Source organism: Phalacrocorax carbo, chromosome 17, assembly GCF_963921805.1.
Source record: "Phalacrocorax carbo chromosome 17, bPhaCar2.1, whole genome shotgun sequence".
NCBI lineage: Eukaryota > Metazoa > Chordata > Aves > Suliformes > Phalacrocoracidae > Phalacrocorax > Phalacrocorax carbo.
Window position 1 is genome coordinate 8,766,073 of NC_087529.1, and position 26,240 is coordinate 8,792,312.

A 26,240-nucleotide genomic window follows, 5' to 3' on the forward strand; every position below is an offset into this window, starting at 1 on the left:
AGAGCAGACTTTTGTGGGGGGGGGTGAGGTAAATATTTTTCCGCTTCCTCTCTGAGCTGGAAAAGCCTGTGAGGCCCATCTCCAGGGAGGCTCTGTAAATAAGGCGGAGGGGGAGGACCGGGGGGACGCTCCATATGCTGCACCAGCTTTTGGCCCTGGCTTGCCATCAGATGTCTAACACAACAGGAAGCAATAAAACAGTTCTTACCAGCCGGCACCTTCCAGCACGGCCGCACGGAGGGGCCAGCCTTTGCTTTCACCCTCCTCACCCAAACCCCGCCTTAATAACACAACTCCCCTATTAACAGGGTTATTGGGGCTCCCATATTATCAGAGCTTGAGGCAGAGATGCTGAACTCTGCTGTGGCAGGGCACGGTGTCACCCCACCGCTGCTATTTCGGCATCCAGATAACCCTACTGCAATTCCCATGTGCCCCCATGTCCCTCCGCTGGAGGCCGTCACCTCTCGCACGGGTCTGGGCGGCCCAGCTGGGGACAGCCATGTGGGAAGACCACCTCGGCAGATGCACCTTGGCCAAGGGGGTTCCCAGCATTCAAACCCTGCTGTTGTTTTTAAAACAACCCATCTAAAACCAGCAGCCCCAGCTGCTCCATCTATTAGGAAAAAAATGAGAGGGATGATGGTTCATAGACCGTAAAGCCGTGACATTCGCCCCCACGCCATGCGGGCCGTGCACCCTTGGCCGGTAATTCCTGCTGCGTGGCCATAACTCCCGGCTGAACCAGAGCATGTCTTTGAGACAGATGTTCAGCCTTGATTTAAAGGCAGCAAGCAGTGGAGATCCACCACCATTTCACTGCCTGCTTACAGCAGATAATTAGAGCCACTCTTCCAAAAATAAACACCAATCGATCCCTATGGCCTGGCTGGTCAGGCTCCTGCCTCCAGATGTCCAAACCCCTTATATCTTATCCCCCTTTTTTCCGTATGGGCCGTGTCCATGTGCTGACCCAGCGCAATGGACCCTGTGAGCTCCCAGCCCTGTGATCTGTTTATCTGCTGCATTTACTGGGTACATCCTGAACTTAAAATAACCTGCAGTACCCGGCACGTTTCTCCCGGCGCTGGCTCTGCGTGTGTTTTTGTTTGTGAAGCTCCTTTCCTGCTGGCGGGGGAGTCTCGCAAGCATCCTGCACGCCAGGCGCTGCCTCCGCTTCATTCAGCTCCGCTCAAACCCTATCGATCTTGCTTTTCCATTTGCAGAGTGGGGGCAGACACGTTTGCTGCCTGCGCATTAGTAGCTCTGGAGACCTGTTTCCAGCAGGAACTGGACCGGAGGGATGAGGCGCCCGGCCAGAGACCTTTAGAAAAACCATACTATTTTTTTTATAGCACTCCAATTATTGCTGCTGCAGCTTGCCCTGCAAACACTGCCGCATCGCCCGGCTCCTCCTGAGCGTGAACACGTACCGACCGGGCTGTCAGGGCATTCGGCATCCCCTGCACGGCAGGGTCTGGACCTGGATTGGGCCCCTCACCGCGCTCCCCTGCAGTGCACTGTAGCTGAAAATCAAGACAGCTTGGCCGCATTCTGGCAGTGATTTCTCTCCTGTCTCCTCTGCCTGCAGCAAAAACTGAACTTGTGACCCAGATGTGTGCAGCCTGTTATCTCATTAGCCAGCCGGGCTTCCCCAGGAGCCTTTTATTACCATATAAACCTCCACCACCCCCTGAAATTCAGCCTGGGTCTCTGAGCTGGGACAGAAGATTCACAGGTTAAATAGGTATAAAAAGCACAAAGTTATCCCATAATTATTTCCCTGAACATCTGTCGATACTAATTAAAATTGTTTCCCATAATCAAATTTAATACAGCAAGGGAGAGCAAGGGGTCGTGGCGATCCTTTTCTTTCAAGTCACTCAGGGATAAAAGGGGCTTTCAAATCAAATTAGCAAAAAATCCACTTCCATCCTCAAAAAAGGCAGGGACCCAGTGAGGGCAGGGCTGTGGGCTCTCTGGGCAGCACCGTCCCAGCTGCGGGTTGCTTTGGGGCTGCCCTCTGAACCTGGCCAAAAATGGGGCTCACGGGGTGCCAGGACTCAGGGTGGGTGCAGGGGTGTGGGTCAATAGGGGTGTGCATCTCTAGGGCTGTTGGGCTCTAGGGGTGTGCAGGGATGTCTCTGTGGTGCCCAGCGAGCTGCAGGGAAGCTGCTCAGCTGGCAGCGGTGGGGCGACGCAAGGCAACACCTGCTCTCACGCTGCGTGTGGAGGAGCACCGAGGCCCGTGCAGAGGTGCCAGTGCATTCGCTGCTCGCCGCGGCCAGCCCCGCGGCCGTGCCGATGCCACGGGCGGACGCCGCGTCCCTTCTCACGGCTGAGTCAGCCCCAGCCTCTGCACGTGCCGCTGTGGGCCGTGGCGCCTCCGGGGACTTCTGCATTTGGGGAACGGCATTTCAGAGCCGCGGCTGCTGTGCGGTGCGGAGGGTGCCTGCCCTGCCGTCGTTCCTCTCCTTGCCCGACTGTAAGGAGAACTGAACGGGGCTCTGAGCGAGCACATCCCCAAGAGGGTCACCCAGTGCAGCCGGTGACGGGCTGGGCAGGGCGGGACGAGCTGGGTGTACCCCAAACCTCGTGCACGCCAGGACAGTGAGGGCAGCCCTGCTCCCGCTCCCTGCTGGGCATGACAGCACTTACCCTGCCTATGGCAAACCCCGCACAGGGTGAGCTCTTTTGTAGCTCTTGCCCAAGGTTGGGCCTGCTGCTCCCCTTAATTGACCTGCTGCTTTGCTTTTCGGAGGGCAAGGGGGTTTGGGCACAATGCTGCCAGAAATGCTGTGCTGTGTCTTGCCCTTCCCCAACCTTGCCAAGCTTGGCTGGGGTTGCCAGGTGGTGTCAAGGGCTGGAGGAATCATCTCCTGGTGCCCAGTCACCTGAGGACAACCCCCACGTGCAGGGCATCTTCCCAGGCATCAAAATCACAGAATTTTTTTGTTTTATGCTATGCACAAGGATCTCACCAGCTGTTCCAGTGCCCACTGCTCTGCCTGGAGGGACAAGGCTTCCCCTGGATCCCTGCAGCCCCCTGGCTCTGCCCGAGCCCTTCGCCTCCAGCACGTCTGTAGAAAGGAGCTCCAAAAACTTGGCTGAGGCGCTGGCCAGCCATGGGCAGGTGGTGACCCCAGAGCCCTCCGCAGTTCGGGCTTTCCCTGCCTCCAGTCAGAGGTTTTTGGCAGCCAAAGCCGGACTCTTGGGAGCAGCAGTTGTTTGCTGTCTGGGACACCCAGACGTCCCTTAGCTGCCGTAAGATCGCCAGGGCTGAGATGAGCGAGTGGAGTGTTACCCCGAGTGCTGCCGGTGCTCGCTGCGATGCCCCGGGTGTGCGCATCCCCTCTCCGGTGGCCAGTGCCGGGGGAGAAGGCAGGAGTTGTGGGTCCTTGTGCCATGCCGTGGCAGCAGGAATTGCTGGAAGCTGCAAAACAGCTGCAAAACATGATTAGAAGAGGAAGCAACACCCTGCATCTAACCCTCGCCCTCCCCAGGAGGGAATTTGGGACAAATCAGGGAATTTGCCATTTTTCTTTTGTGTGGAGGGAGGCGACGGCTCTGCTTGAGGGATGAAACCCCCAGCTCCAGGGCCAGGGATCCAGTAATACCTGGGAGTCCTGGAGGGGTTGCAAAACCTCTGGCACAGCCCTTTGCCCTTCGGCCCCTCGGGGGGGGGCGGGCCATGGCTCTCAGCTCTCCTCAGACCACCTCGCACTTGCTGGGCTTGGCCAAAGGAAACAGTGGCTAAAACCCAAGGTCAGAGCCTGCAAAGTAGCCTGACCCCACAGGCTGGGGCTGCCAGGGTCTCCTGGGGCTGGAAAAGCAAGAAAAAAAGGAGGATGAGGAAGTGGGGGGATCACGATCAGCTTCCCCCAAAATTAACCAGGCAAATTTACACCATTCAACCTGAGTGCCTTTACCAACAGCTGTGTGGGGATATACAGAATACCTCTGCTTTTGGAGGTTGCCTGGGCTCAAGCCCTTCTGCTCCCGTGGTTCCTCTTCACTGGGACCCTTTTGCCTGGCCCATGGGATGCTGATGTTCGCCGGCAGCCAGGACGGCGGCTCCAGCACACGGGGACAGAGGTCCTGCCCTTCCTGGCACTGCGAGACATCACTGCCTTTAGTTGCTGTAATGGGTTTCTAAAATTAGCTGCACACTCTGCCCTTGGACTCGAGCAGGACATTTCTCAGTTGTTTAATATCGAAAGTCCAAAAAAAAAAAGGAAGCAAAGCACAAAAGCAACCCTGTCAATGCATGTCTAAGTTTATTTTATCACTTGTCCTGCAGAACTCAATATCTATTTTAAGTCATTTATGAAGAGTACAAGTGTGAATAGCTGCAGAAGTTTTGCAATTCCAAGACACCACATACAGCTTCTAAAAAAAGCAAAATTAACCTTCCCAACAAAGCCGCAACAAGCATCCCACCCCTCCCCAGATCAGCTACTGATTTCAGACAGCAAAAGCTCATCTCCTCCACATCTGAAGTCGGTTAGTTTATGAAGAGGTCCCCGGCATATGGCAGCATCACCCCCGAGCCCCTCGCTGTCATCTTGCCCTGCGGGTGCCTCCCTTCCGGACAGGCTTGATTTACCCCACACTGAGCAGGACAGGTGCAGGTTGGTCCCTTGGGGTTTATCCCTCCCTTCGATTTATGAGTATTTTACATTTTGCCGCAGGCCACAGCTCCTATAAATAAACCTGGGCTGCCCGTGGCAGATGTGAAGCCTATTGCTGCCTGCACACTCTGTTAGAGGCCTCGGCTTCCCAGCAGCGTGAATGTGAATAGATCTGAATCTGCAATGAAATATTAATTGGAAGCAACACTACTCTCCTATCTTCGGAGGGGAATTTTAATTGAGGCCCACCATTAGCTAACAAGCTAATATCTTCCCGCACCATACGGTTACAGCGAGCTGAGGCAGGAACAGGGGGTGCTGGGACCTGCTCTTTTTAATTAGAGCCTCTCATATCACCTCTTTCTCCCCAAATCAACCCAAATTAGCAGCCCAGTGTTCATCACCCAGCAAGCCCACCTCCAGCAATTGCTTGATTTGACCTGTAGTTTCCTAAAGGGTCAGATGTTGACCAGATCAACTACAAGGCAAGTAAAGCCCCGTACGATGCAGGTACTGCCTTGGATTAGGTGAAGCAGTTGCACCTAGAAGGGCAACCAATGCTTGGCAGAAACATCTCAGTAAGGAGAGGGCCTGGAGCATCCCAGTGACATCAGTCCTGACCAGCAACACCTCCCGTCATGCCCATTACGTCCTAATTAGCTGGGCTATTTTCAAGCCAACGGCTCTGGTTCAGAAAGAGTATCTGCTGGTGCTCAGCAGCATGGTATGAGGCTCCGCAGAAGGTCTTGAGGAACCTTTCAGATGGAGCACAGAGCTGAGCACCAGCTTCATTTGACTTGAGAAGCAGCAAGAAGGCAACGTGCTGAGCAACCCCGTCTTCGGGGAATGGCTGATTTTTATGTGCCGCTGTCTCGCTTGCTCCACCAGAGCCCAGAAGGACTGTTTGCCTTCGATAATTCAATAAACCAGAGCAAAACAGGAATTCCAAATATCATGACGTGAAAATGCAAGTTCAGGATGTTAGTTTTTCCCCCCATTTCTGGCTAAATTTAGTCCACCCAGTGTTGCACTGGATTTAAACAGGATGGAAAGAGATATTGCATCTGAGAGGAGTACCTCTTATCTTGCATTTTTCATGTATTCTGGTAAAGACTGAGCTTTCTGGGACATCAGGAGGACACAGGCTTCCTCCAGGGAGGGAAGGAGGGCTGGAAATGCTGTGTCCTGCAAAATGAATCTCCATTAACTGAGGCTTTTGCTTTCCAAAGGTGGGAGTGGGGGGATCACTGCCTCCATCCTATGAAGCAGAAAGCAAAGCTATAGCGAAGCAGCTGGCAGGACGTGAAGGGCCAGATCCTGCCGTGGGATGAAAGGGGAGCCGGCGCCAGTGGGGTCGTGTCCATCCATCACTGCCATATGTTGCCTGCGTCCGCGTTCTCATGAAACTTGTGGATGTGGTCGGCGTACCTGGGGAAAGGGCACAGCTACGTTAATTCACAGCAAGGTCCGAAGCACTTCGGTGGCTGAGCAGGAGCCGCTGCGTTTCTGAGCGCTAGCTACGATAATGAGCACCATGCTTTCCTCCAGCCACAGACAGCAGCACCTGGGAGCTGCTCAGGGCAGCTGGAGTCAAGGCATGGGCCTGATCCTCATCCCAGGGCTCACATTTGTGAAGGGATTTGGAAAACATGTGGCTGAAGACAGACAGTTGTCCTGCTCTGTGCACCTCTTCCCCACCATCCTTGTTGGGTTAAGGGTTTAAAACCCAATTAACCACCCTCATTTGCAGGACAGAGGTTCGCCAAGCGGTGCCCAAAAAATCTGCCGCAAACCAGCACGGTCTGTCCACCGAAAACAGTCGGACAATGCTCCCGAGCCCCAGGGCCAGGCTGACCCAGCCTATCCTCACACCCACTTCTTGGCGCAGTACGCGGCACAGTCCCTTCCCACGCTCTCACTCCAGGCTGTTTTGTAGAGCACCTGCAAAATAAGAAATGCAATCAGCTCTGCTTTCACCTGCCCATCTCCGCCCGCCCTCGCAGCAGCCCATGTCACCGCTGTGCCACCCCATCCCCGTGGCCACCAGCAAAGCCCTTGCTGCAGCGCTTTGCAGGCGCCCATGGATTTTGTGCATCAAGCAGAGGCCTAAAGCGATGCTCTGGGTAAAATCAGTTTTGCAGCCTTGCATTACCAGCATGGAGAAACCCAGCGTGTGTTTCAGGGGGGTGCCCTCAGGAAGGTCAGGATGACCTTTTCCAGTGGGTTTTTTTTGCCGGGGCGGTGCTGCCGCAGCTGCGGTGGTTTGGGGCAAGGCGGGCACGCTCAAGGCTGCACAAGGATGGAGAAGGCTTTGGGGATGTGTTTTTGGCACACGTTTTAGGAAGGTCACTGCTCGGTTTGGCTCCTTTTTCCCTTTGTGCCACCAAGTTGGCATTTCAAAGTTGTGGTCCGAGGACACAGGGAGGCAGCAGTGGGTTTTGGAAAGCGGGAGAAGCCCTCCTATCCCAGGCTGATGCATTAAAACCTTGGGGATTTGTACGCTGTTGTTATCTTGTCACTGGGGAAACATTCTAATTCCATAAACACCCCTCAGTGGGCCTCCAAATTAGGGTTAACTGAAATCACGACAAGCAGAAGGCAGCCGTGGGAAGGGGTGAAGGCTGCACTGTCTCCTGGGATTAGTGGCAAAGACATTACTCCCACTGCAGGGATGGAGGAGCCCTGGGTTTGTCCGGTCCCCATCGGACACACAGTGTGTGCCCAGCCCAGGCAGTGCTGGGTGCTGGACTTCAGGCCCTTTTGTGTCTAGATGAAGTAAGATCATTGCAGCCATGTAATATTTATGAATTTAACTTTTTTTTTTTTAGGTTAGAGCTTTAAAGTTTAATGATGTTTAACTTTTTATTTTCTTTGCTCCTTTCCTCACCAAAATAACACAAAGCCAGTTTTACTTTGAGAAGATCAGGATAGAAATATTGTTCTGATCTGTCTTTCATCTTGTTTCACTGTTTAAATATTTATTATTTTGGGTTTTTTTCCCCATGAAATTATAAATAAAATCCCAGAAACTGTGCAAGAATATAGGAGGAGTTTACACCACAACCATCTCCCAGGGGATTCAGGCTGGCTCAAGCCTCTATTCCGAACCAGACCTCTACTTCTCTACTTCCAACCCTAATGTACAGTTGGGGAAATTTGAAAAATAGAGGAAGACAGAGCCGCAGGGCAAGTAGGAAACGTGGGGACGACAAGAGCTCGCACAGGGTAGTGCAGAGCCAGGGCTCATCACCTGGAGGGGCAGTGAATGTAAGCGAGCTCCCCCGTGCAGGAGGTTAAGGGATGTGTCCAGAAATAGGAAGGTGGAACCACACATGGTCTAGAAACAGGCAATGTGGGGTCATGGGGCCATATTCTATTCCTGAAATTTCTTATGCTGTTAGCTTCACAAGAGTTAACCAAAATTTTGCTGCCTGAGAAGCGGAGGGCTTGCTTGCCTGCGTGCAGGGATGGCGACCCAGACCTGCACACAAATACGCTAAATGCCATGTGAGCTCCTGGCATGGTGGCACTGGGGCCCCACAGCTGTTTCTGGGCACAACATGAAGACACACACAGCTTCCAGCTCCTGCCCTTGGCCAAGCCTGTGCCCACCGAGGGTGGCCATTCCCACCCCATGAAGTCAAAGGGGGGGATATTCACTGGCACGTACGTGTCTCTGCTGAGCTGTGCTGCCCACAGTCCCCGCCACCCCGTGCCTCCAGAGCTGGTGATACACTAGCTGCAACACACTTGTTTGGCATAACATCTTGAAAATGCAAAAATTCCCCCTGAACAGGATGCTTGCTGCCATTTTAAAGGGGGTGCCCGCCCCACTGTGGCCCCCGCACTTACCAGGAAGATGAGGCAGTGCAGGAACAGGGTGTAGAAGAAGGCAACAGTCCGAGCCGTCTTGTTGGAGAGGATGAGCCGCCCCTGCAGCAAGAGCAGAACAGCAAATCCCGTTTTAATGTGGGTCAGCGGAAACCAGCCCTCCCCGCACACAGGCTCGGAGAGACCCTGGCCAAGATTGGGGCCCTGCTTCTGCTAGACCTACGTAAACATGCAGGTGAGGCAGGACGCTTTGCCACCCACCTGTGCCCATCTCTGAGCAGCTGCTCTCCTTCAAGGTGACTACCACAAGTACTTAGGCTCTCAGCCCAAAATTGCCCAAACTGAAGTGAATTCAGGGCTGCGAACCATAGGATTTCCCCACACTGAAACTCTCTCAGATTTCATTTTTAACTGCTTTTACCCCAGCTTTCTCCAGCGGCCCTGCCCGCTCTCCCTGCGCCAGCCCTGACTCAGAGCCTGCCTGCGGCTCAGCACCGCTCCAGAGAGAAACCCCAGCAGTAATTAAGTCTTGCACATTTTTAATTCATGAGCTCAAAGAAGCTGTGATTTGCAGCGTCCCCTCGCTGCCTCCTTGGCAGGGTAGCTGAGCAAACGCAGCACTGGTGTTCCCGACGACTGGCCCCGCTGCGCAGCCCTGCCTGCACCCCAGCTCCAGTGCGGGACCCCAGGGATGACCTACTTAGAGGATGATTTCATGGCCAGACTCATGACAGTGCAGGCTCCCAGGCACCCCGGCATGTTTTAGGGGTGACCACTCTGCACCCTGGGGTTTGTACGCTCCTCCAGCTCCTGGCATCCCTCCCTGTGAACCTCCGGCCAGCTCAGCCTAAAGCAACCACGGTCCCATGCCATGGCTCTGGACCCACGGGCAGCAAAGAGCTGGTAAAGTGGGATTAAAGGCTTGGTACAGTGTGGGGCACCCAGCTTTGGCAGCGGCAAGGCTATGTGTGTGCTGAGAGCTGTGTACACCTTCTGCCAGGCTTCAGTGCTGGCTGAGCACCTTGGAAAACATAAGCTCTCAAGGATGTCAGTCACTGCTGGGCTATAGATTTTAGGGGACCTGTGGCCGGACCCCTGGCTGCTCTCCCAAGTAACAGCCCTCCTGCTGCACGGGGGAGGCTCATGGATGGACCTGGTGGTCCAGACAGATCCCTGGGGTCCCACAGCTTGTCCCACTGCCCTTCGTACTTGTCACAGATGACTGTAGTTAAAGGAAGGTCTTCACCCCCTTTGCTCACCCATGGGCATGAGCTCGCAGGCATGTACTGCCTCCTCCTGCTGCCGGTCCTCAGCAAGGCTGGGTACCACTGTGGGAGAGGCCACGAGGTGGAAGACACCAACAGCCCTTGGAAAGGCACACAGCACTGCTCGGGCTAAATAAAGCAAAGCACCCCCAAAGCAGGGACTGCTAGATGGACATTGCCCTGGGGGATTTTGAAGAGCAACCACAAACACGAAAATTCCTTGGGCGTCTTCAAAACCTCACGAGTAACCTGGTCTGCAGGTTTACCCATTTCTCTGACCTATCTTGAAAGATGTACTCTCCACCTTTGCCAGTCCTGTGCCAGCCCACAGAGATGTCCAAGCCCACTGGGTCCCAGAAACCCTGTGGGGCCGGGCTGTGTAATGCTTTAACCCCTCATTTTGGAGAGGCCACTGAACAGCAGCCAGACCCTGACGATGTCTGAGCCCTTCTGGACCATGATACTGGCGTCCCGATGGGAAAACCTTCGTGTCCAACCCTTCACAAAAGCCAGAGTCAGGAGTAACCACAGCCTAGAAAAGCAGCTTATGAACGACAGATCCTACCTTCCGACATAGCAACTTTTTATTCCTGCTGTAAAAGCTAGGGATTCATTATGGACATAAGCACATTCCCCAAACCACCACGTGGGCTTTCCAAAGCTGGCATTAAAACCCACAGATCTCCCACCAAACCAATTCTGGCCTGAAATCTTCTTTGCTATTCACGGCCATGGCAGGGGCTGCTGTAACAAACAAGATTATGTTCTTAAATATTCCCAAGGAATAACTCCCCTAAGTCAGTTTTTTTGTAAATGCCTTTCATTAATTCTCCGTGGTGCTGGCACGCCACCCAATCCATATTCATGTTGGCATTTGCTTGGTTTTTATGCAAATGACAACTTTGCCTTTATTACAAGACATTTCTGCATTCTGTGGCTGTTGCAGACCAGTGGTCCCACATTAACCTCTGTTGTGCCGGATAGCCGGGGGTTAACAGCCAAAAGCTGATCCTGAGCCTGCTGCTAATGTCACAAACATAAGTCAGATCTCAGTAACAACATGTTTAGCTCAGAAAGCAGCATGCACCCCTAAGAGATGCTAGCCAATGCCCACGGTGGCAGCAGCATCTCTCCTGCCTGCCACAGCTCAGGCGAGGACCCCCTGCTGCTGCAGACACCAGCAGCTCCCCAGTATTTTCCCCGATGCTTTTTTGGAAGGAAGAACCAGAGCAGGAAGGATCAGGGCGGGAGAAGTGTTTTTTCTGGAGAATACAGCATCTCACACACAATCTCACACAGAGAACTATGTGCCCAAGGAAGCTGCGAGGCACAGCATCTCCCCTGGAGCGGGACCCTTCGCGGCCCGCCGCACGCCTCCTCCCCGGCTGCGTGGGGTGCTGGGGCTCTCTGGGTGAGTCTGCTACGGGGAGTCCAGCTGAGCCAACCCCACCTGCATGCTGTGTGCGAAGAGGCTTTGCCGCTTGGCTGGGGGTGCAGCACTGAGCCCCCCATCCACAGTACAAACCAGAGAAGAGGCATCTCCTGCAGCCCATTGCATCCACCTCCCAGCGCTGCCTGGGGGTCCTGCGGGTATGGTCAGCGGAGACAGTGGTTCCACAGTGATCCTCTGAGACACAAGCTGGCCCTGAGCTCCCGGGTTGTGCCCTGACACTGCAGTGGCCTGAGCTGCGGCATCTCTGGCTGGGTTGGAGCTGGGTCACCCTCTCTGGCTTGGACATCCCGGGACACCGCGGGATGGAGTGGGGGAAAGGGGAAGGAAAGGTCAAGGGAGAAAAGTGATTTCTCCTAAGCCAAGCCCCAGCGTGGCCCCAGCATGGTCTGCACCCCTGCCTGGGGGAGCGGGGATGGGGTCTGTCCCCCACCCAGGGCTAAACCCAGCAGCAGTGTTCTCTGTGCTGGACCGGGGCTAAAAACCTCTCGCCACCCACTGTGGCACAGCGGGTGCAGCCCACTCACCATGCTTAGCGTGGCTTTATCCCAGGGACTGAGGCTCAGGTATTTCCGCTGGCGTTCCTGCAAGCAAATGGTAGAAGCAGCTGATTTTGAGGCTCGAAGGGCTGATTTAGGGTTTGCAAATCATGGAAGGAGCTCTGTGCCCAGGGAAGCTTCCCCCTCCCATACACAGCCATAGGGGACATCATGTGGGAATAATGTCTTTTTTTTGTTTTTTAAAGTGAATGCTATTTGAATGTGTTTTATGCTTTCAGAGTGCTATCCCTGAATTTCATCTAATTAAATAATTTCCCTGAGAGGTTTCATTCTCCGGCTGCTCCTTCCCTTCCACACACCCAGCCCACCTTGCTGCAAGCAAAACCAGAACTGAGCAAAGCAACCTGCCCACCCACTACAGCGTGCTGCAAAGCCTCCCCCCTCCCTACGCCGGGCAAAGCTGTGCTCTGCAAAGCCAAACGGGGCTGGCTGAGTCCTACCCCGCAGGAGGCAACAATCCCGTGGCAAGAGGGGCTGATGCGGAGGGAGGTTGCCAGGAGCTTTTCATACCTTCCTGCTGAAGGAGGAGAAAGGGTCCAGGCGCTCTTCATACTGGGAGGAGTAGCGCTGCTCGGTGTCGTCCCTGCTGCCGCCCTGTGGGAGCAGAGGCAGGGTGAGAGCCAGTGGGCACTGGTGCTGGCATAGCTGCCCCTACCTAATACGCCCCAGTGCAAGCTGTGTATGGAGACCCAGCGCAGGGCCAGAACTGCCCCCAGCCCACCCTGAGCTGCTCATGTGGAAGATGTGACCCCCCAAAGGATGGAGAAGCACAGCCCAGCGCTGACCGATGGGGCCAACAGGATCCATCACCTTCAAAAAGGAGCAAAACAACAGTGCTATTTAACAAAGTCCTTTCTTCCACAGGGACTCCACCCATGTCCCCCTGTTTTTTGCCCTTTCTATTAATTATTAGTCATCCGTGTCACCAGCTTCACCTGGAAACACCTGGGCTAGTGCAAATCTCACCCTGAATTCCTGTGCTGCTGGACCAGGTAGGAGGAAGACAGTGGTTTAGGAGGAGGAAATGATTGTTTAAACATACAGCTATTATTAGCTGGGCAAAGGGCAAGGAAAATGAAGATAACTACTTGAGAGAAGTGAAAGGTGTAGGTCAGTTCAGACATGCTGGGCTTTAAACTCCTCCTGGGACAGAGGTTCCCCTTGTGCAGCCTCGCAGGCGGCGCTGGACGAATGGCAGCGGCAAGCCCTGAGGATGCCCCTGCAGCCTGCACATCCCTGCTCCTGCTTTCTCCAGTGCTACCTCTGCAGGTCACAAGAACTGGAGACTCCACATCGTTCCTACCCCAAACCAGCCTGGAAACAGCATGTGCTGTCACCGGGCACGGTCACAGTCTGGTGTGAGCCCTGGCTCCCAGCTACGTGGGCTGCACATCCCTGCTCAAGGGCTCCGGTGCTAATCCATCTCTCTCCCTCCCTGTGCCTTCTCCAGCTCTGCCCCGCCAGCACGGGGATGCTGACATTTACCAAGGTTTTTCTGGACCCGCTACTACGTGCTGCTGGTTGTCCTGCCCGGCCGCCCCAGCACAGTCGCCGGTGGCTCCGTTTCACCACGGGTAAACCCCGCTGCACACAGACCTTTAGCAAATATGCCCTTACGCGCTGCAATACGATCCCCGGGTCACCACGCAGTCAGAAGCCAGCGATGAGACCAGCTCCCAATTTAGGGGCAATTAATTCACTATAGCCTGGCCTTATTGAATGATCTTTGATGATTATTTTTAATGTGTCACATGCCCGATTAGGTGGTGAATTATGCAATCCCCCGTGCTGCTGCGTCGAAAGCTCTTGCTCTTTAGATCATGTGAATGGCATTCAGGGGTTGCCTTGTAGCAGCAGATAAACATGGATATGATCTTCCGCAGGCGAAAGGGGCAAAAATGTCAGAGGGGCTGACCCAGCGTCATCACTGAGACATAAATAAAAGAACCAAATAAGGTCCTTCACGGCTGTAGGAGTTTCCCATCCCCAAATGCTATTAAAATATCCATCGATAAACCGGACTCAGTTCAGCCAGCATGGAAAGGCAGCAGCTTCAGGGGAGGATGGCAGGGCAGGCAGGCTGAGGAGCCAGCATTCAAACCGAAGTCTCTTCCCTGGTTATTGTCACTTCTGCAGTTATTAGGAAAGCCTGAGGTCACAACAGCGCGGCTGCAACTGAGGAAGTGGTTGCAATCGAAATCTCCCCAGGTGGCAACCTGTCCTGCATGCAAAAGCCCCAGGGATTTCCAGGGATGAAACCCCCAAGGGACGCGACACGAGCAGAGCAGGTTCCAGCAAGGTCTGATGCTGCTCCCCAGCCTCCTCCTGGCCTTACTGGGATTACTGGGCTGGTTTTGGGCTGGTTTCTGCTCTTTTGGGAAGGCTCTCTGGTTGTCCAGGAGAGTGGAAAGCTGAGCAGCTCTCTCTGCTGGCCACAAGAAATTCAGGGTGTCAGGGAATGAGCATAGGTATGACAGGATTAATTATTTTTCAGGCTGTAACTGCAGGGATTTATTGCAGGAGGTCCCGATTTAACTGCTTGCTGCCTGGTTGGGAAGGAGCATCCACAACTTGCCTGCTGGAGCATCATGCTACCAGCAGTAAGCATCAAAGGGCTTTGCAGCAGCTTTTTCAGGGAGGAAATTCGAGCTTCTGCCATCAAAGATGTCAGTCACCCTTCAGCATGGTTAAAAACCAGCTTCCCAGCAGAGGGGCTGGGTACCTGCTCCTCTAAGCAGTGCACTACACCCTTCTTCACCCCAATTAGCTCCCATTTCCCAGCTGTAGGTAATGTGCAATTTCCTCATCGCTCTTGTACACAGAGGGCAATGGTCTATGTCTGGGGTCGGTCCATCCACGTGAACCCAGCCGGAGGACGGACAGCCAGCCACTCACCCGGCCAGGGTAGCTCTGGAGGAACTTGATCTTCTCATAGAGCTTGATGTTGTCAGCTCTCAGGTTGTCCAGCTCGCTCTGCAGGGCCTGCACCGTGTGCTGCATCATGCGGTTCTCCTGCATGGGGGAGCAAGAGGGTCGTTAGCAGTGAGGCCGGGGGAAGGACAGGATCTAACTGGGTGGGAGACAAAGGGGTTGATTGCTGCATCCAGTCAGGGTTCAGTCCCCTCTCAGTAATTAAAATCCTCTGGCTTTGAATTAAAATTGCTCTCAAATTAAAATTGTCCCAGTTGCTGCTGAATGGGGCCCCCAGTCCAGAACCATTAATGAACCCAATCGCTCCATGGCTGAATATGGGCTGGGGCAGCCAAGGTGGCTGCAGGTGGCTTTGGGCTAAGACCTGGCCCCCACGGGAGGTGCAGAGCCAACCTGCTGGCTTTGAAGAAGTTATTTTAAGCAGTACTTCAACTTACAGAGCTATTGGGTTTTCTACCCCAAACCGTTGCTACATGGTTCCCTATGTGCTTTTTCATAGGGCACCCCTGAATGCTGTGCCAGATGGCCAAGCACACCTGCAAGGCGACAGGGATTTGGACCTGTCCTTGAATTGGAGCAACACCAATGGGCTGAGGGAGGCTTTGGTCCTGCTAACAGCAGAATATGTTTTTCTCTTGCTTGCCGTGGTGCTGCCTGTGCTGTGCTGATAATAAATTCCCCACTGGTCATTAAAGCAGCCAGCCCCAGGCTGCAGGTCCTGCAGTGTGCGGCTGCCCTCCCCACCGACGTACCCCCTCCAGCTCCTGGTTCCTGGCCCGGAAGCGTTCCCTCTGGCTGGAGATGATGGAGAGGAGCGAGTCCACCTGCCCCTCGGGGAATGAGGTGCCGGGGGATGGCGGGTGACCTGCAGGCAATGCTTGGCATGAGAGACAACCCAGCAGACGCCCACCATCTACCATTGAGCAAAGGGGGCTTGCTTGAGGTCCCCCCTCCAACAGCACAGGACCTCGGGGGCACCCAGGGAGATACTCCTGAGCACAGCTGTTACAACATGGACTAGTTTTTGTGCTTTTTTCCATTTTTTGGGACTTATCCTGGGAATGGACAGGGTCAATCCCCAGGGAAGACCAACTGCATTATTTGGTGCAACCCGTGACTGCCTTCCCATGACCCAACCCTCCCAGTTGCTCCCAGACTCTCCCCCATAGCTTCAGCAGCAGCCGTAGCCCTAACCAAAGACCCAGTGCCACAACCAACCTCTCCATCCACGCACTCTTCTATCCCCTTCCCCTCCTTACAAGAGTCACCCCCATTTTGTACTTTCTCCTCTTTCAGCCACCCCAGCGAAGTAGGGGCTGCTCACCCACAGCCATCGCCAGCTTGCCGTGCCCAGGAGCCCCATTTTGTGGGTGCCCCACACAGCTGCCCCCCACAATGGGGGTCTGCAGGTGCCCTAGGGGCTGTGGCCATCCCTCCTCACGCTGCCTTCCTGGCAGCGGGAGGCATCCATGGCCAAGGAAAGGTATATGTCCCTGAAGCCATGACTCAACCGGCTGCACAGAGGAGCTATTCATAGCGCAGGATGGGTGGCTGCAGGTTGTTTGGCTTGGTGGGACTGTTGCTGTGATATTTTTTATTGTGTGTTTTCAAAACAAAGCAAACCAAACAAACAAACAAAAAAAAAAAAAAAGAAGGAAAGGAAGTGGGTTTTCTTCCAGAGGAGCCAAGTGTCATTATTTGTCTGATTCATTTTCTCCTGCAGACCTCCGTGCAAGAGCCGACATAAAGGAAATGTTTAGCTTGCTGGCTCTGGAGGGGATTTGGTGTGGAAAGAACAGGAATTAAAGGGCAGGGTGTTTGGTTCAGTCTAGGTTCACCAGCTCAGCTCGGAGTCAGGCCAGGCCTGAGCCCACTGCACTGTCTCCGGAGCAGCCAGAGGACAGGCAAACCGTGCTGAGCATGGAAACCCCATCACTGGCCTCAGTGAAGGACACACTGAGCCAGCGATGTCTGCACCTGCTTAGCAGCATCCTCATGCCATCATCCGCGGAGGTGCCCACCCTGCCCTTGGTGCCAGATGGCACCCACCAGCACCTCGGCGCACAGCATGGCCCCGGCTTTGCGCCCGCCTCTCACCATAAAACAGCGCTGTGGCCTCCTTGATGGGCTCAGGTATCTTCTCCAGGCTAGGGACTGCCGCACCCTGGGCAACAGAGGCAGAAGGGATGAAACATTTCCCACCCACCCAAAGGTCTCTGGTCAAAGCAAACCCCTTCTGGGTCCCGCTACCGCCCTGGCGCCTGCAGCATCATGAGAACCATTGCTGCCAAACAGGCACTGTGCAAGGATCAAGCCCGAGAGAACATGGAGAGGCTGGTATTCAACTCTCAGAGACCACCCTTTCCCCGGGAAGAAGAGCTAGACAATACCTGGATGCCACCACCACTACCCCCTCCCACGCCAGCACCATCCCATTGCATGGGCATCGTGCAACCCTCTGCTGGGTGAGTAGTGAGAAAGAAAAGGGAGGGAAAAAAAGAAAAACAGAAGAGAGAGTAAAACAGCGTCTGCTGTTGGCCGTTCCACCAGTAATAATCAGCCCCGGGGACATTTTGACTGGTCGCTGCCCGCTGCGGGGAGCTGAGTGCTGAGGGTCAGGGTTACCTCCGCATCCGGGCGATGTACGGTGGACAGGGCCTGGATGGTGCTGAGGTCGTGTTCCAGCTTGGCGATGAGCTCCTTCTGGCCAGCCAGCGTGGACACGGCCTCGGTCATCTGGATCTGCAGCTCCGCACAGCGCACTGGAAAACAGAGCCAGGGCTGTCACCCACAGGTGACCCAAACCCCCAGATTTTGCCAAGGGGACACCGAAAAGCTGAGAAACCCCAACCTCGAGCACTGAAGCCAACTCACAGGCAGCAACCCTGTTTTCTCCTTATTTCTGAGGGCAGCAGGAGGGACCACGTCAGCAACCCCTGCTCTGCTCCAGGTAGAAATGACCAGGGGTCCAACCCACCCCAGTGATGCCCCAGGACAGGCAGCCACCCCCAGGCAGGACCAGTGCCACGTCCCAGCACTGGAGGCAATGTGAGCAAGCAGCTGCTTGCACAGGCATGGCTGCTTCAAATGCATCGACAAAATATTTTTGGTGCCCCAGGGGTACCTGGCAGCATCCTGGCTGGGAGAGCGGGGCTACCTGGAGAGAGATAAGGGGAGCTGAACCCACAAGCCGATCCCCAGGTCTGGTCTGCACAGAAAAGGCATGATGGAGGTGGCCTCTGGGCAGCACATCCCTGGCTGCGGATGCTGGGACAGGCACACACGGTGCAGACGGTGCCACAGGGGGTTGGAGCAGGGTGGGGGATGTCTCCCAGGAGGGGCTCCGGTGGGACCAATCCTGCTCCAAGGTGCTGGGTGAGGCTGCGCAGCCCCCGGCATCCCCGCTCAGCCAATTTTTGACAAACAAGGCCTCCTTCCAGTTGCCCCCCAGAGTAAAACCCACGCCCTAAACCACAACAGGCGCATGCTGGAATGCTCCAGGAGAAAAACAAAAGCCTCTCGTTCCCCTCGTATAACCCCAGCCCAGATGTGAAGCAACAGAGAGATGGGGCCAAAACACCGCTACAGCAAGAGGCGCAGGACCAGCACCTCAGGCCAAGCTTCTTGCTTGTTTGCAAATCCATCCCGAAACACAGAGCATCAGCAAGCAAGAGTCCTGTCCTGCAGCAGAAATCTACTTGGTTCACCTTTCTCCCTTGTTGCCAGCAACGCCTGGGCCTCTGCCTGGCTGAAAAAAAAGCTTAGATCAAGGTTCAGACCCTGCATTTTGCACCGCCAGCCTCCCCGCTGCAGGGATGCAGGATACGTCCCTCTGTGCCTGGATTTCCAGGTGGGTGAAAGCTCAGGTCCCAGCTGTTCCAGTCCCTCCCTGATAATTCCCATTGTAATTATTCCCCTGAATTCCAGACGGCTGGAAGGCAAAAATCCTCATTTATCAACAGCCAGGAAGCCAGAAACACAAAGGCTGCCTGGGAAGCAGCCGCGCTGGGGGAGAAGCGAGGGCAGACTGTTGCGCCCACAGGGCCTCCTACCCTCTCTGAAGACTTCAGACGAGAGGCGCAAACTGTGTACAGCTCAATTCCAGCTCACCCAGTCCTCCCGTGCCGGGAGCTGCCCTGTGCACCCCAAAAGTGGCTGCGGATGGGGGTCCTTGCACGGGGCTCGATGCCCTGCAGGGCCTGGCTGGGAGGGTTGGACTCAGAGTGGCAACAACGGGGCTCGAACGAAGTCATGCCTGAAGCCAACGCTGCTTTCCCATGAAGCGGGGGCTTTGCCGGTGCAAATTTCCCCCCCTTTTTGTCAGAAATGCAGTTCCTATGTTATTTGTAAGTTACCAAGCCTGTCTGCAGGGAAAGGGAGGTGGCACATGCTTCAGACACAACCCATGGATTTATTTTTGTTCCCCCCACCTATTCGCATTTTATAGGCCCCAAATAAAAGGCTCAGGAAAGAGCCAGGAGCAGTTGCGATAAAGGCACAATCCCACTGGAGGTCAGTGTTTCTCAAGAAATGGGGAATTGCTGACTGCTCCTGAAACATGGGTGGCCTGATGCTAAAGACTTGCATTAACAAGATTTGGAAAGAAGAAAACCTCTTCCCTATGGTTAATTATTTAATTGGCTGTCTCTTTAAATTGCATTAAAATGTAATTGGGAAGCTATTACTAGTCAAACATGGGCTGTGGGGCCCAATTCTGCAGCCCTGATCAGTGTGCAAAGGGCCTGATGCTGCTGCTGGCGTGCCTGGGCTGCACCACGGCAGGAGCGGAGGGGCTGGACGAGGCAGGACACGTTCCCTCCCTCCCACCCTGCCCAAAAAACCTCTGCAGAACTGACCTTTGGCATCCTGCTGAAGGAGACCCGAGCCCTGGATCCCAGCTCCCAAATTTCTCCTTAAATGACTTTTTTTTTTTCTTTTGAGTTACATGGACTGAGTTTTTCAGTTTGCTGAGGAGAAAAAAGGGTCACAAAAGAAACACATCTTCCCAGTTTCAAAGAAAGCCGTGCCCTTCCTCCCTTGGGTTTCACTGCCTCAATGCTGGCCAGTCTATGAACCCGCCATGAAAAGACTGGAACCACCCCTAACACTGAAAGCAACCAAAATGCACGGACCTTCTCTCTCATTTCTCCTTCAGTATCTCTTTTCACAGTTGTTTTTTGGTGGTTTTTTTTTAATCATAACTTTCTTTTTTCAAAAGGGCAGTGGCCACCTGCGAGCTCATCACTTCTCTGCCAGCAACCCTTCACCTCCAGCAGCGGGTGGACGCCTCTCCCAGGAAGGCAGGTCAGTTCAAGTATTGAGACTGAGCAAAAGAAAATCTGCCTTTGTCTTCTCTAAGCTGCTGTGCTGGAAAGCCCTCGATCTGACCCTTCAGATGTGCAAATACCTCAAAAGCTGCGGAAGAAGGAGAGGTACTGCAGAAGATAATGGGACAAAGAAGGTGAAGTCCTGCGGAAACTAGGATTTTAATCCATGTATCTTTAGCCTCAAACTCCGTCGTTCCTGACTTTTGAGGCAAAGGAGAAACGGGCCTGACATTGCCATCACCTAATGGAGAAAAGCGATGAAATGCAGCAAGTGGGCAACTGAGCGCTGGCAGAAGTCACCCGCCGGGCCTGGTGCCATACCGCAGCGCTGCTTGGCGCAGGCAGGCCTGGTCCTTCCTTGCTGCCTCCACCTGATACGCAGAAAACAAGCAGCTGAGACCGGGTCATTACTGACAAATATCTTCTGCTTTTCTCGGCGTTCTTGGGAAGGTGGCAGAGCAGATGGGAGCTGGACCAGGAGTTTTGCATGGGGCTCTTGTGAAGTTCGTTTCTAGAGAGCAGTTGGCTGGGTGAACTCTCCTTCTTGATCAGGGTTTTCTTAATTTAAACTCCCCATGACAATGATCCTAAATCCCTAAGCTTTCATCTGGCCTGGCTGGCCAGTAACACAGAGGTCACTAAAAGCAAGTTTCTGTGGACGGGCTCCCGGGAGTTTGGCAGAAACCACCTGCAACAAACGTGGGGCAAGGAGCAAGTCCCTGGTGCAACCACTGAACTTTGGCTGCCAGCAGCTGAACCTGGGCTAGCACCTTAACACCACAGCCAGACCCTGCTGGGCTTGAAGAGAAGCACCTCCCAGGACAATGATCAGCCACAAGCTTCCTCCCACACACCGCATATGACTGACCAAATCTTCAAATATTTTTCGTATCGCTGAACATCTGGCCCATCATGGCCCAGCATGAGTGGGGAAGGGGACCAGGTCCTCTGCAAGGAACCAACCACTTTGCAAAAGACTGGTCACCTGTCAGGAAGAATAATATTGGTAAGGCTCTTGAAAAACATCATATGCTGCCCAAAACTGAATGGGTGATTAGAGAATGAGTGATCCTCTCTGCTCAGAGAGGATGCTGTAAAGAAGATGTCTGCCCTGGGAAGTCTAAACGTACCTCCAACCCACTGCCTGAGGTCACACTGCCGAGAGATGCGTGTTTCTGAAAAAACATGTCAGTGCAGACAGGCCATGCGGTGAGACACAAAGGTGTCTCACGTGGGGAGGAAACAAAATGGCCCTAAACTGAGAATAAAAGGTTTAGATGAATCTCACACTTCTTCCTTGGTGAATAGCACCGTCAGCCTCACACTCCTCCAAAGCTGCAAGTTAAAATCCTTGCAGTGAGTACCGAGGAAAAAAGTCCCGGATTCCGAGGCTCCATGGGCACGTTCGAGGGTAGCTCCGAGCCCAGCAGATGTAGGGGCTCATCGGGAGCGCCTGCAAGACAGCGAGCCCAGCGCTGTCACGGAGCAACAGCAACTTTGACTCCTACAACAAGCCCCAGCAATTGGACTCCCTTGGCAAATCATCCAAAATAAACAGCATCTGTTTTCACAGATGGAGAAAATTAAGACATACTAGCAACTTAGTTTGAAGTTATAAGGCCAGACATAAATAAATGAGAGGCAATCTTTCCATAAGATGGTGACTTGATTACTGAGGATACAGACAGATGAATAAATCACCTTGGGGTGAGATAGGCTGTAACTTGCTACACATCCATGAGACTGGAGTAACTGCTCATGTGTATCCTCTGAGCCTGAAGGAAATGAGAGGTAAGTGGTATTGCTGAAGGGATCTGCAGAGTAGGAGCACACACATGGGCAGTTACTGCAAATTAGCTGATGCTTTGCAAGTTCACACCCTGATTTGCCTTATGGTAACTTTTTAATCTGCCTCCGCTACTGTCTGGCCTCCTTGAATTTATGCAACTGTAAAAAAGAAAGCAAGCAGAGAAGTGATGTGGCAAGCTAGGAGCTTTCTTTGAAAAACAATCCTCTCAGAAGTCAACTGAAGTGCATTGAAACCCACTACTTCAAAGGCTTTAAGACAATTTTATTGAGTGGAAGGAAGATGATGGTAAGATAACTAAATCTTGACATGAAGACTGAGAAACCAAGGCACAAAGCTGGAGACTCGCTCAACACAAACACTGGTGTTTGAGCGTGCCTGGGCGAGGAGTGGGAGCCAGAGGAAGAAGCAGGAAACTGTGTCTGCCACGGGTCCTTTGATTTTTCCACCTTTCCCCAGGTTGAGCCACTCTGGTTAGTGGCCATGTTGCTGTGGACAGTTACCTAGGAGTTGAAATGGTCATTCTTTCCCATGCAGAAGTAAATGCTACGGCTTTTTGGCATCTCTCTCCCATGAGTCTTTTCAAGCCAACAAAGTCTAATCTCAGGTTCTACCTGATGCCAGAGCTCCCAGGTTTATACATAAACTAAGGTGCAATTTCAGGCTCTTGAAATACTTGGCATTTCGCTTTTAAGGAAGTCTGAAAAAGACAGTACTGTTATTGCCCAAAGTCCTGTTCCCTTTCCAGGAGAATCAAAGGGAGATGACTTGGCTCTGCACTTTGTAGCTGAACGCATGAGTGGGACTCTGGCCATGCACTGCACATTGAGTCCTGGATGAACCAGGTCTTTCTCTGTCCGCTTTTTGGTCTATGAAGACACCAAGAAAGAAAGATCTGAGCTAAAATCCTTCCCGCAACAGGAAGGTTGTCAAAGGCCTTTCAGTGTTGTACACCTCAGTGGTTCTGTCCTGACCTCTTCGTGGAGCGGGACAACATTTCTGCATGGTCCAAAGCTACGTGGGAGTCATCCAATCTGTCTTAACTTTATGCAAAGCCTTTTCCTTGAGGCCATCGTTGCTGTGAGCTGTCAGAGGCTGAGAAACAGGACAAGGCAGAAGGGAATGACGTAACATTTCTTTTCTACAAGGCATCAGAGCTCTGTCTCTCAAAACTAGCAGAGTCCTCTGAGATGCAAATCTGTTCAGAGGCAAAGGCTGAAGAGCAGGTCATAGCGCAAAAGCCCAGCTGAGCCATCTCCAGAGGTCCACCTCACATCACATAAAGCAATGAAGAAACATCACCAGCACCCAAAGGGTGTATATTCTTCCAAGAATCTCCCCAGAGTGAACAAAGATATTGGAGACTGAGTGCTCCAGAGATCCCACCAACACTACAGAAGTCACCCAAGAATCAGGCTTTTGGGACATTTTAAAGCAACCTCTCCAGAAATCTCCAGAGAGGGAGGAAAGGTCAGTCAGCTCCAAGAGCGCCTGAGTAGCCAAAACGCCTGGATTGTATTAGTCTTCGAATCATCTCAGCCTGCTGCTTTTCTTACGGGCAGCAATCAGGCTGTCCTTGTTTATCACCTCTGTACCTGCCACGAGATTATTCTCTGATCAGCCCTTCTGCAAGCTTTCTAAAAGGGCAAAAAAAGAAAGCAGATGATGAAAAGAAAGGAACGACGACATCTCTAAAAGCCACCTGCAACTCCTAGCACAATCTACCTAGTCTTTAGCCACAGTTACCAGCCCTAGAAAAGCTCCAAGAATGAAGTGATGAGGTTGCCCTAGAGACATAGAGGCTATAGAAGACATTCAAGGACTTTCAGGGATGTATGCAGAAGACGTGCAGTCCTAGGCAGCAAGGGCTGGGACTGGCACCAGCGAAAGCAACACGAACAACCCTTCTCACTTCTACTTTTGTGTGCTGTCAAAGAGACAAGCAAAAATAGGGACAGTAGAAAGCCGATCACATCCACCACCCTGAGGACAAAATTTGAGGCTTCATCTGCCCAAGTGACAAAGGATTGAGACCACAGGAAAAGACCCCTTCACCCTAGCTGCCACGCTCATCACAAAACATGAGCATCCTCCTTCGAATCCCCTGCAGGCCTTTGCATCAGTGCCCTTAGAACATCTGTGAAGCGGCCTTGGGGAATCGCAAAACAAGGCTACCCAACTGCAGGAAACGAGCGCTCGCCCTACAGCAGCTCACTACCCAGCTCCTCGGGGTTCTCTGCCAGCTGCCGGCAGAGGAGGTGCAGGCAAGGTGTCTGCTCCCTCCCCTCCTTCTCCCTCTTTCTTTTCATGATGAATCTGGAGTTTTGAGGACCTGCTGGGAAGGGGAGGTTTGAAGGACTTCTCCTTCCCTTCCCCCCGGCCCAGGCACTCCAAAATAAACATCCCCCAGCAAAGAAACAGAGTACCACTTAGTAAGTTCTCCCTGTAAGGACAGACATTTCATAGAAGAACGGATTATTTCCAAGGGTACTAAGATAATTACATGGGTAACTAGGAAGAGTTCAAGAAAACAGTTTGAATTTTCTTATCAGTTTCCCATAGCTTGGAGCAAAAACAAAATAAAATGCTCTACTGTAATCAAATCATGTTTTCCGAAGCCCTTTGTTGGCAAGTATACAATTTCTTCACCACTTCCATTAAAACAGAAACACTTAGAAGAAAATGATAGCATTTTGAAATGGAAAGAAGCAGGGCCCAAAAGCACCACGTCAGCTGCTCACAGTATGCTCTTACCCGGTGGGAATGATACTGTGTGAAAAAATACCCCCCTTCCCACCGAAAGGCAAACTACCTCTCGCTGACTGTGGGGCAGGAGCGGGCCCATGGCCAGGACCTGCGGCACTGAGGTGCTCGCCTGGTGCTAACATATTCCGCACCTAAGGATACAGCAAAACAAGGCTTTCTCTCATTAACGCAGCAAATGCCGGTAGTATTTCCTACATAAAACCTCGCCCTTGCTACAACATCTAACTCCAGAAGCAGCTATTTACTGGCAGAAACAGTGGTGAGATACAGGTATGTCCCAGTGCTGACCAGTCTGTGGGAACACACAGCGTACACTTCTCCTTCCAGAAATGAGATTTTCAACATCCTTTTGAAGGGCTACCAATAAAGCTATCACAGAGGATCCAACTATCTCCATGGAAGACTTAGGCTTGGGAGGACAGTCTGGTTTTATCCTTGATGCACGCTTCCAAGCTACAATAGATCCTTCCCAGCTTCTTCTGTACCAGGTCTGGGCTTTCACAAGTATAACACATCTTTTGCTTATAACCATGTGTGATTTTAGTAGTTCAGTGCTGATACCACCGTACCTAAAGAAAAGTGCAAGTTATAAGTATACAAAGGAATCAAGTTGAGTCATAAGACCTTAAAAGTGTAGATGTTTAGTACCAAGCTTAAAGTGATTAGGGTCAAATTATACAAGATAATGCCACTGATAGCAACCAACAGTTTGAGCAGTCATTAAATAGTAGGAGGGGAAAAAAAGTGTTAAACCTAGGACCTTTACATCACATGGAACAACCTGTCCAGATGTTTCAAAAGCAGAAAACACACTTTTATATAGAAACAAAGGCATTAAATAGCATTTTCAGTACATCTTGAAGAGTAGCCCACCCACACCAGCAGAACTAATCAAAGCTGAAGAAGGCCAAGCCACAGATTGAACACAAACATTGCCTTGGGTGCAGTGCTACGCTGCACCAGGGTGCCGGGGCGCGACACCAGCTGGATGGATCCCGGCACTGGCTGGAAGGAGGGAGCGCGTTGGGAAAGCCCAGCCCGACTCCCTGCTCTCCAGGACAGACAGCTGGACTTTCTGGGACAGAACTACAGCAGATTTTCAGCCTGGCCCTCCAAAACTCATGCCACACTGAGCATACCCTAATCAACACAAAACTCAGCCTACAAGGAGGCACCCAACACATGAGCTTACAGCCTGGCAGGGAAAAGATGTAAGATACGTACTGCAGGAGACGATGTCAGTAAATGCAGGTCCCTCAAAATAACCTCCAATTCACAATTCAAAAACGAGACATGAGCACACCAGGTGAAACAGCAGCGCACAGCCAAGCACACACACACTGTCTACCTGAAACCCAGAATGTTCAAGCTAGAGCTTTATTTCACTGGTTTTAAATATATAATTCCACTGATTAAAACATCTGTTCCTTACCAAACTTCAAATTCTAGACTCTCTAAATACTGAGTATATTTATATGAACAACATCTCATAAGGCACTACAAGATGAATTTATATAAAGCATCTGTATAAATAAACAATGAGTCAAATCTCTGGCAAAATTCTTTTACATTTTCATTTTTGAATGTAAAGCACTTGTGACCTCAGACACCTGTAATCTAATTTTTTAAAATTAGCGAATATATCGTCATGGTGCTCAGAACAATCCCTCTT

At 52.6% G+C, this 26,240-nt stretch overlaps 1 protein-coding gene across 2 annotated transcripts in view; it reads right to left on the bottom strand.

Annotated features, from left to right (window-relative positions):
- Nucleotides 1–4,260: 4,260 nt before the first annotated feature.
- Nucleotides 4,261–26,240, bottom strand: part of CUX1 (cut like homeobox 1) — a 283,380-nt gene continuing 261,400 nt past the window's right edge. For both annotated transcript variants that reach the window (XM_064467865.1, XM_064467864.1), the window contains exons 15-23: nucleotides 17,294–17,430; nucleotides 16,766–16,832; nucleotides 15,421–15,533; nucleotides 14,633–14,749; nucleotides 12,248–12,331; nucleotides 11,705–11,761; nucleotides 8,484–8,564; nucleotides 6,508–6,572; nucleotides 4,261–6,059 (exon numbers count right to left, since the gene is read on the bottom strand). In XM_064467865.1, the coding sequence (XP_064323935.1) occupies nucleotides 5,999–6,059; nucleotides 6,508–6,572; nucleotides 8,484–8,564; nucleotides 11,705–11,761; nucleotides 12,248–12,331; nucleotides 14,633–14,749; nucleotides 15,421–15,533; nucleotides 16,766–16,832; nucleotides 17,294–17,430 (782 nt within the window). In that variant the 3' untranslated portion in view covers nucleotides 4,261–5,998. The remainder of the gene's footprint in view (nucleotides 6,060–6,507; nucleotides 6,573–8,483; nucleotides 8,565–11,704; nucleotides 11,762–12,247; nucleotides 12,332–14,632; nucleotides 14,750–15,420; nucleotides 15,534–16,765; nucleotides 16,833–17,293; nucleotides 17,431–26,240) is intronic.